Here is a 10,843-nt window from a genome sequence, read left to right on the forward strand (position 1 = left end):
TCAGTTCGATCATTCTTTCCATTCTTTCCATTCTTGCCTCAGTAGATGAGGACTCAGGTTCATTTGCATTGTCCATTTCACTATAAGCAGTTATAACAGTTTTAAACATAAGCAGTCATTTGTTTAACAGTTTAACACATTAGCAGATATTCAGTCATAACATAACCACACACTTTTCAAGTTCATGAGATGCCCTAATAACTTTTCTAGGACACCCTATAGCTCATTTGGACACGTGTGTGCGGTATAACTCGTGGTAAGTATCGCTCTGATACCACTCTGTCACGACCCAAACCCGGCCCTATGGGTTTAGCACCGTAACCGGCCAGTAATCCGAGATTACCGAAGGCCTGCAGAACGGTAATACAGTAAGACAGAGTACAGGGCCTGGCGGAAGCCAATACAGTAAATAAATAGTGTCCATTGAGCTGTGACAGTCTGTATGCAAAAAGGCTTTTCATACATTCACACATAAACAGTACAGAACAGTATGTACAATATTCACATCCATTCAACTAGGGACTCAACCCTACAGAACAGTACAGAAAACATTCCGTCTGTACAAAACAGTACGGTCTATACAAAACAGTAAAACAGTACAGAAGGGGGAAAAGCAGACAAAACACCCCCAAGCCATAGCATGGCAACTCGGAACCTCACAGTGAGGCACAAAGGCTGGCTTGACAAAACTGGAGTAACCCTGACGCCTCTAGCTGCGGTCCGGTGCCTGTACACCTACATATATATATGAGCAGTGAGCTAAAGCCCAGTGAATAACATAAAGCGTAAAGGGGTTTAGAATGAATGTCCTTACAGTATGAAAACAGTTCATTTCAATCAGTCATTCAGTTGTTCAGTACAGTAAACAGTCATATGTGGTACATCCATTAGCATAACAGTAACAGTAGGTCTTAAAAGACCGAACAGTAATGATGGCCATCAGTCAGTAAACAGTAGTGGTTCCACGAGGGAACCGACAGAGATCTCTGTGACAGTAACAGTAACAGTAAACCGTAGATACTAAGGATGCCACAGTACAGTTCAGAAATAAAGGACATACATTCATTCAGTAAATAATACCAGTTCAGTAAACAGTTCAGTTCAGTATTCAAAAGATATCAGTTGAACATATCTTTACACAATTGTTACTCACAGAGTTCTGGGCTACAGTATGCTAGAGCGTGTCTCCCCAGTTGCCAACCCTACACAGTTCACAGGTTGAACACACACTAAGCTACACAGTTGGGAGATATCATAACTTAATCTCTAATTTGCCTTGGTGTGTTCTACAACGATATCCTCATCTAAATGCCTTAAACTAGGCCTAAGAATACCTAGGATGGGATGAGGATGCAAAAATGCACATTTAAAAGCATTTTCAGGATTTTCAGAAAAACAGAGTCCCGCTCGAGCTCAGGTTTCCCCGCTCGAGCGTACAGGCAAACAAAGGTACTCGCTCGAGTGCAAACTTTCCCGCTCGAGCGTACTGTAAAGGTACTGGATGGGTGAAATCCCCGCTCGACGCCCGCTCGAGCTTGAGACATGACTCCGCTCGAGCGCCCAATCCTCCGCTCGAGCGGACTGTAAAACAGTGCAAGATGCTGGAAGCTCGATTTTCCCGCTCGAGCGGCACTTCCCCCGCTCGAGCGGACGACGGAAATCTGGAAATCCCAGATTCGAGCTCCAGGTCCAAAACCAAGCTCAAAAGCATCAAAACCAATCCTCTTGGGCCCATTTTCTGGAAAACATTTATAAACACATAGGATATCATGTTTCAAAGCTCAATTTTAAGAAATCAAAGCCCAAGGGTGTTTAATTCAAACCCAATTTAAACCATTTTTCAAGCACAAGATGAACATGCAAACATGCATGAATTCAAACCATTTTGAAGCTTCAATTTGATGCTCTCAGGAGCCAATTCTTTTCAAAACATGGTGAAATCATGGACTTAAACATGATTATGAACATGCATGTAACCCTTTGCCATGAAAACAACTCAAACATCTACAATACAAACATGCATGCATGAAATGAGCTTCAAATCAACAACAATGAACCAAAATATGACTTAGTTCTACAATGAAGCATGACTCATGCAAGAACTAGCTCAAACACATCAATAAAGGTTGAGTTCCCTTACCTAGAGCCTCAATTCCAAGTGTAGGACCACAAAGCAACAATCAACCTTCAATTCTCTTCAAATTCTAAGCAATATTGAAATGAACTCAAGACTCTCACTTCCTCTCTCTCTAAATTCGGCTAGAACAAGAAGAAATGGCTGAGCAAATGTGTTTGGCTCAAGTATAATGAGCTCAAAGTGTAGAGGTAGTGGCCCACTCAAGGGCAAAACGGTAATTAAGTCCAACTCTTTAATTAGCATATTTTAATCTAATTTAATCATACCTAATCAGTTTTCAGGTAAATACACCACAAAATCACATAAATTATGATGATCATTAAACATCAATCAGTTTCTAATTCGGCCGCCGATAAGGCCTTCAATTAGCAGTTTAAACATATAAGTATGAACAGATAATCATACAATCAAACAGATAGAATGCAATTTAACTAACATATACTCAATCAATTCGGTTTCCAGTTTCAGTCAGTCAGTTCAGTACTTTTAATCAGTTCAATTATCAGTCAGTTATCAGTCATTATCAGTCTCGTTTAACAGTAATCGGTGATCAATCGGTCATTAATCAGTAAACAGTATGAGGGTTGTTACATAATAGGAGTTCAATGTTAATCAAAATGAAAAAACAACAAAGGATATCAACGTCTTCCCCTATGGAGTTAAACTCACAATTTCACACTATAAAATGGTGTTATATAACAATTCAGGCAACTATCCATACTCAATACCTTTAAATATTTAACAACAGAGAATAGTAATTAAAAATAAATAAAAAATTATATGAACCGAGATAATATATAATGTATGTGTACAAGTAGAAGGTCTCGATCTAAAGAAGAAAAAAAAATCAGAGTCATTAGCAACACTCTTGATAAACATGTTATTAGTAAATGCACATAGCAGCCAGCGACTTTTTTTTACCCCACTAGCATATAAATTAGGAGATTTAATTTTTTGACTAAATCATATTACTAGTCAGTGGATAATTAATGTAATTGTTCTAGTCTTGAAGCTGATTATTGACCAATACTATAATACAACTTGCAATATATAGATAGTGAATAATAATAATAATAATAATAGTGTGATTTATAAATATTATTCTTAATTATTCCTCATCCTGACTTCCTTCCAGCTTAAGTTCAATGAACTTCTTTCATAATGACACGAAATTGTACCGTTTGACTTCGGCCTTTGGAATTTTATTGTATTGAGAAAGATAGGGATAAATAGTATTTATCTTGCTGATGATGCTCAACCGTTTACCAGGTTTCAATTGCTAGCTTTCCTGTTAAGTTATCGACTTCTTTAATCTTCTTGCACTGAATAGGCATCAGCTTCAAATTCAATACATGGTCTTACAACTTTGAGAAAATTTGTGCATCCCTTCTTTCTAAATTACAACGCCATAAGAATTATGCTCTCATGCATATATATATATATTAAATGAGATTGTGGTCTTTTGCCAACATGGCAAAAAAAGTCACGTTTTTAGCTTGGTTCGAAAAAAGCTATTTAGCTTTTTTAGGAAAAAATTATTTGGCAAGTTGAAAAAAAAATACATATAAAATTATAATTATACCCTTTATATTATTTAAGGTTATACATGGATAAAAATGTAAATTTTCTAAATTAAGTGGGGTAGTTTAGTCATTTTATTGTGATGTGATATCATAAATAAATATTAACAAAAAAAGCCAAAAATAATTTTTTATCAACTTCCCAAATCACTTTTTAAAAAAACCAAAAAGCTTGGTAAACTAGCTTTTTACCATCTCCTAGTGAGGTGCTAAAATTTTGATGAAACTGAATGAATTTTGATTAAGGCCCTTTTTGAAAATTGGGTTATAATCCACTTCCCAGATTATAATCCACTTCCCCTCTCACAAAAAATCTGCTTAAGCAGCTTTTAACCACAAAGCTGATTATAACCATCTTTCCAAAATAGTTCTAATTTATAATAAATAAAATTTACAAAATCCATGAAGTCAACTAATGAACCAGAGGATTGTTGATTCCTTAGCACTCAAAAGGCCGGTATAACCAAGGGATTTTTCCTCAGAAAGTCATGAATATTGCTACCACAACCCCCTTTATTTTGTGTTTTATTTTGATGAAAAATCAAAGAAGAAAACTCCTCTAATTGCTCAAAGTCAGCAACGCAGCTGATGGTGGTTATTATAAGGTCTTTTTTTAAATAAATAAATAAAATCTAAAAGTCCAACAAAAGCTGAGAGGTTGGGTACGGGGGCAAAGAGAACCTTTTTTTTTTTTTTTTTGGGGGTGGGGTGGGGTGGGGGGGGGGGGGGGGGGGGGTGGGGTACTATGTATTTCTTAAATAATAATTGAACTGAAAGGCAAATTTGTAATAAAAAAAAATTAGGGTGATTTCTACAAATTTAAATATCTGTCATCTCCCTACTACTGCCATACATCGGCCTCTTCCTCTTAGGGTTGGGGTGCTGGTTCACGACTGTATGGGTTGGGGTAAGGGAATGGTAAGGGGCAATCACATCGGAGGAAGTCGCGGTTGTGGCAATCAGATGCAACGGTAGATTGAAAGGTGAGGAAAGAGGTGTAAAGAGAAGATTGAATGTTGTGTAATATTATAAACTGAAAATATAAAATTTTGGAAAGAGGTAATTTAAAAAGCAAGTGTAGTGAGGTAAAAGTGTCATGTAAATAAAAACTCCCATTCTCGTTATCCAATAGTGATGGGTTACACAACCAACCAAAGGGAGGGGTCCTGCCAACTTTTTCTTTTGCATGACCTCCCAACCCAGTCTTGATTCCAGGCATCTTATGTGGTCATAAACTTGTGCTAATGGAGTCCAAGTACAAGACCTCCACAAATGTGCCCCCAAATTGCTTGATTATTCTAAAATATTATAGTGCCACATAACAAAAATATATATATATTTAAACAAATGGATTTGATAACACATTTATCATAAAATCTATACCACCCATGCAGAGCAACTTTTCACACTATGTCCTCTTGGTCCTCAAGGGATCGCTTTCGAGCCTTCAAGTTAAGCTTGAGGCTTTCAGGCAGAGGCGGCGTCCTCCCTCTACGAAACAGAACTGCAAGAGCCCTCATCATCCGGCAAAGATCAAATACCTGCAGACGCAGTATATGGAAATTTCATAGAGCAGCAACTAGGGGAGTTTCTACTTCCACACATTATTTTTGGAAAGTTGATTTCTGAACAAAACTATTTGGTTCGGAAATCAACTTCCAAACCAAAATTTCGGAAAATAAGTGTGAATTGAGATGTGGTGTGTGAAAATAGAAGCTTCTAGCAAGGCAGACGTGACGATTGCAGCATTACTTACTGAAGACGCTTCTATCTCTGCAACACCTTCACAACCTTGACCACCTCCCTCCAGCAAGTCACAATATTTTGCAGCTTCGTTCTGGTCTTCAAACACCTGTAGCAGCAATGAAATCAAAAACAAAATATGAACGCTGAATTTCAAACATTTAGATTATAGAAGAACCTTTGCATGTTTTCAGAAAATAATGTACAAAATAGTAGCATGCTTCCCAGCATGAGTCGAGCTAGGTAGTATTGAGTGGGTTCAAGTGAACCCAGTGAACATCTAAAAAAAAAAACTTGAGGTATCCATAAATTGACATCATTGAAATAGTTAAAAAACAGAGTAATGCTACACTCACCATATTTTACTTATTCTCTAATGTGACATAGCTCTTAATAGTTGACTATAAAAAGTCTCATATGTGCAATATATATATATGAATATGATATGACACATTAAACGGTAAACAAAACATTGTATAAAAAAGTATAGCATTATTGACATAAATCATAATGGTGGTGTCATTTTTATTCTTAAAAGTAGGACTTAGTTGTAAGTCACTCTTCCTTTAAGTATGGAATTCAAGTGTTTACAAGATTTTTTTTCCACCATCTCTAGGGCCAATGAAGCATCTATGCGCAATAAAGGTGTGCCAATAGCTGTGGATCAACAGAATCATGAATTAATATTGTTTTCATCATTAGCAATGCTTCAACACAAATTTGCACACTATCATCATTTTTGAGCCTGTAATTTTCTTTCAACTATACTAATCAGACCTTGATGAGTATCAATTACTAAGAATATAATTTTTGTAGAAAGCCATTCAGTAAATGAGCCTAGTTCAGAAAATTGCAGACATCCACAGATAGTGACAGTAAAGATCTGAAGTTGTGGCTTGTTAACCTTGGCCTTTACCACCAGCTCCATTTACTGCTCCATTTTCTTTGATAGGTGTTTGGCCCATACATTCAAATGCAGGGCCATATACAAGGGAGCAATTTATTTCCCTAGAACAACCAAACGCACCACAAGTAGACTCAAATTACAAAGCCTTAAATTCAGCTTTTTAAATCCTACCAAAATACCTAGGCATTGTACCCATTACAGATTTTCTTTCTTTCTTTCTTTCGTTTCCTTCTTTGTCAACAAAACTTTCAACTACAGAGTAGAGAGACTTATAAGAATTTCAAAATTAATTGTTACTGCTCAAGGATCATACTGCATTTGAAGGTCTTAGGAACTTGCCCCAGACATTCAATGTAAAAAAAACATAGTAACACAACAGAGCTTGTACTACAAATTACAATACACGAAATATTAAGCAAAGGGTACATGTTAGAACTTACGAGCACTCCCTCTCTGACATCCTCAACAAGCATCTGAAACTTTGTGCCAGTCCTCGACTGCTTGGCCTGATTTCCAATTCCAGATCTCCACTTTCCTCCTTTGGAAAACAACAATCCAAGCTCTCTTTCGACTTCACTGTCATGAAGAATGTTTGTTGAGCTGGGCTATTGGTAACAATTATGCATGAAAAATAACATAAAACCAAGACAGACCTGCGATATCTTCGAGTTTTCATTGTGCATAACTGATTTTCCTTGTGGGTTAGTACGTATACAGGTTTTGAAGTTTCTCTCCATGGGTTGCTCTCTAACACTGAAAAAGAAGAACAGGAGACAAGAAATTGTGAGGCCTTCTGGAATGAAAACAAACATGACATTTGCATATTGATGAGCAACCTGGCCAAAATAATGGAGAAGTAAGACTGTCACTAAAATTTTGTGGGGTATATGGATTCCGCCAAGGACTATATGTGCCCATTCAAAGTCAGAGAGAGGGAGAGTAAACCGATTGCCAAATATTGGCAAAGCCAAACTTTGTCACATTTTTAAAAACTGACTGTATTCCCCTCTCAGAGTTGCAACTTCCACAAACCAAAACTCACAATAAGGTATTCTAAAGCTACACAAATTCTACAAATTACAAAAACTCAGTAACACTAAAGATATAATTACAAAAATCAAATTACACCAGTAATCACAATTTATCCATCTTCAAAAAATAATAAATCAAAAAATAAAAAGCTTGATATTTATCTGGATCAATGAGAGAAAAGAGTTTCAGTTGATCTAGGGTGAATCACGCAAAAATTAGTTGTATAATGGTAATATTGAAGTTGGTTATGTCAAAATGACAAACCACCATTGAAGTGAAACAAAATAACTTTTTCACACTGTCACGAGCCAAAAAATGAATTTGACAAAGCTATTTTGTCATTGACCATTGGAGTTGCTCTGATATACAGAGGTCTCACCTTCTTAACTTACCAACTACTTTTGCTTAAAAAAATAAACAGTGTGCAAAAAAGAACTAGTTTTGCTAATTATTTAAAGCCACTTTTGTAGTTAGATAATTGAATTGACTCTTGACAACACAACATATCAAGAAAAGGGGTTGGGGGGCAAATAAAACATAAGGAATTGAGAAAAGCTAGCAACTTCAATTCAATCATACTCCTCATTTCATCATTTTTTTATTTATTTAATTTTTTTATCTATGTTCTACAACGTTACTATTGCAATAACTAAAAAAGCGACTGAATACATAAGAAACCAAATTAAAAGCCAAAATTTCCAAAATTGGTAACGAATTAAAGCACTCACCATCGTAGCTGCTGCTATCAAATGTTTGTTGGAGGTGTCTACGCATATCATAAGCGCGGGACGAGACTCGTTCGACGAACTCATTAGAAGTCCCCGGAATCGTTCCGTCCAACCGAAGCGCCCTCTCCACCTCATCATCATCATCATGTTCGTCTTCACCCCTTCCCGGTCCTCCAGAGGTGGACTTGCAGGAGATCTCTACGATCCTCCTCCCACAAGGTTCAGGGGAGCAGGGAATGGTAAGGAAAGATGAGAGAGAAGAAAGACGGTGGTGGTGCATAGGGTGGTGAGCTGCGGCGGAGATCCGCCGCCGTCGATGGTGGTGGTGGTGGTGTTGGCGGACGTGATTACTCGGCGGAAGTACAATGGAAGGGCGCGAAACCGATGAAAGTGATTCCATCGGAGTTTTATACGTATGAAAACGGTGAATCACGGAGCAACCGTCAGAAATTTACAAATATATATATATATATATAGAGAGAGAGAGAGAGAGAGAATTGGGGGAGTTCTCGGCGTGAAAGACTGCGTAACTGAGGAAGAGAGAGAGAGAGAGAGAGAGAGGGGAAAGGGGAAGACGGAAGGAAGGAAAGGGGGGATGGGTTTGGATTTTGTGAATCGGAGGTGGGTTTGGCGCGGATATTTTTCTACTCTTATTTATAGGTGGGGCCCTGATTGGACTGGATCTAGTAGAATCCGACGAGTCACTAGTCAAACTCGGAGCCTCATAATTTCATTGACCCTTTTTTATCGTGGAAAATGTGAAAATTTTCTTGAATTCTCATGAGTTTGATTCCTCAAAATTGTTTGAATTCGATTCATTATAAATAAATAAGTTAATTTTTAACATATTTTGGATTTTGTTAAAACTTTTAAATTAAATTTGAACAATTAATTATTCATTCGATTTGATTCGATAAGTTTAAAATTATATAAAAAGATAAAATTAAAAATTTATTTAAAATAGATTTGAAAATTTAACGAACTTAGCTTAAACAAATTTTAGATTTCGCTAAAATTTTCAAATTAAATTTAAATAATTAAATGTTGGATATATTTATTACTCCTTATTAAAGAGAGGTTTGAAAGAGCGCAACTAGTAGGGATGACTCCCACTCTAAAATTTTAAATAAAAAAAAAAGAAAAAGAAATTCTTAAATGTAATAATATTAGTTATGAATATTTATAAATTATGTAAGTTCGTTTTTCTGAGATTTTATAAAAATTAATTCAATACTTCATAAGATTTCCTTAATTTATAGTGTATTTTCAAGTTACAATATTTACTTTTTAATTCCATGTATGCGTCTCTTTATTTTTATTTTCTTTTTCTTTTTCCTTCCTTATTGTTTCAATTCTCTATTCAACTCATTCTCTATTTTTTTGGATTTGAAGTGGCAAGATAGATGGCGATGGTGGTGATAGTAGCTAGCTTGTCAAGAATCAAGACCTCCTTCTTGTATTTTTTCTTTGTAGGGCCATTAGACTCACTTTTAGGCTCAATTTTGATAATTTGAATCGTTCATATTTTAAAATTTGTTCAGTATATCATACTTGTAAAAAATCAAGTTAATCGGATATCAGAAAGCATGTATTCGGAAAACTCTTTATTAAATTCTTTAAAAAAATAATTTTTAGTTCAAGTTTTCCGAACACATGCTTTCTGATATCCAATCAACTTGACTTTTTACAGATGTAATATACTGAACAAGTCTTAAAATATGAACGATTCGAATTATCAAAATTGGGCTTAAAAGTGAGCCCAATGGCCTTGCAGGTAGAAAATGTAAGAAGGGGATCCCGATTCGCTTAGCAATGTCAGTGGTGGGGAAGGATTGGAGATGGCAATGGAGGTGCGAAGATGGCGGACAGGGTCACGAGGGACCGAGTGGGGTGGTTAGGGATGGCAATGGGGTTAATGGGAGTGGATATTAATTCTCTATCCCTATTTCCCTATAATAAATTTTTCCCATTCTTCATTCCCCATGGGTATCACCCTCCCAATTTCTTAATGGGTTTGGATTTTTCCCAACCCACTTTAATCCCCATTTTTATTTTATTTTTATTTTTTATATTTAATGTTAACAATCACCTTTTTCTTTTTCTTTTTTTAAGCTTCACAATAAAAGCTAAATATACCTTCAATCTTTTTTCTTTCTTTTCTAATATATTTAATGTTAACAACTTTTTTTTTAATATTTTTTTATATATTTTTTTTAAGGTTCACAACAAAAGCTAAATATACCTTCAAGCCTTTTTCTTTCTTTTTTAATATATTTAATGTTAACAATTTTTATTTTTATTTTATTTTATTTTTTTTAAGGTTCACAACAAAAGCTAAATATACCTTCAATCTTTTTTCTTTCTTTTTTAATATATTTAATATTAATAACTTTTTTTTTTTTAAGGTTCACAACAAAAACTAAATATACCTTCAATCCTTTTTCTTTCTTTTTAATATATTTAATGTTAATAACTTTTTTTCTTTTTATCTACCAAAAAAAAAAAACTTTTTTTCTTTTTTTTTTAAGGTTCATAACAAAAGCTAAATATACCTTCAATTTTTTTTCTTAAATAGGATCACTATACTAATAACAAATAAAAATTGTTATCCAATAAACTAATAGCTATATTTGGGATGTTATCCAATGTTAAAAATTGTTTATAAAAATAAAAATAAAAAAGAAGAAAAAAGAAAAGTTACAAGCTCCTGCTATTC

At 35.2% G+C, this 10,843-nt stretch overlaps 1 protein-coding gene and 1 long non-coding RNA gene across 2 annotated transcripts in view; one reads left to right on the plus strand and one right to left on the minus strand.

The window, feature by feature from the left end:
• Positions 1–5,258, plus strand: part of LOC145791113 (uncharacterized) — a 42,324-nt gene extending 37,066 nt beyond the window's left edge. The window contains exon 2 of the long non-coding RNA XR_014330783.1: positions 2,736–5,258. This is a non-coding gene — a long non-coding RNA (uncharacterized LOC145791113). The remainder of the gene's footprint in view (positions 1–2,735) is intronic.
• Positions 4,791–8,785, minus strand: LOC114306403 (plant/protein). The gene is made up of 5 exons (XM_028251639.2): positions 8,128–8,785; positions 7,021–7,120; positions 6,808–6,943; positions 5,474–5,569; positions 4,791–5,258 (listed from the first exon to the last, which is right to left on the minus strand). Exons 1-5 carry the CDS (start codon positions 8,525–8,527, stop codon positions 5,121–5,123), a joined length of 870 nt encoding a protein of 289 aa, XP_028107440.2. The 5' UTR covers positions 8,528–8,785; the 3' UTR covers positions 4,791–5,120.
• Between the last annotated feature and the right edge of the window lie 2,058 nt (positions 8,786–10,843).

The sequence above is a fragment of the Camellia sinensis genome, chromosome 5 (genome assembly GCF_055761805.1).
Source record: "Camellia sinensis isolate YWXY chromosome 5, ASM5576180v1, whole genome shotgun sequence".
NCBI classification, from domain to species: Eukaryota; Viridiplantae; Streptophyta; class Magnoliopsida; order Ericales; family Theaceae; genus Camellia; species Camellia sinensis.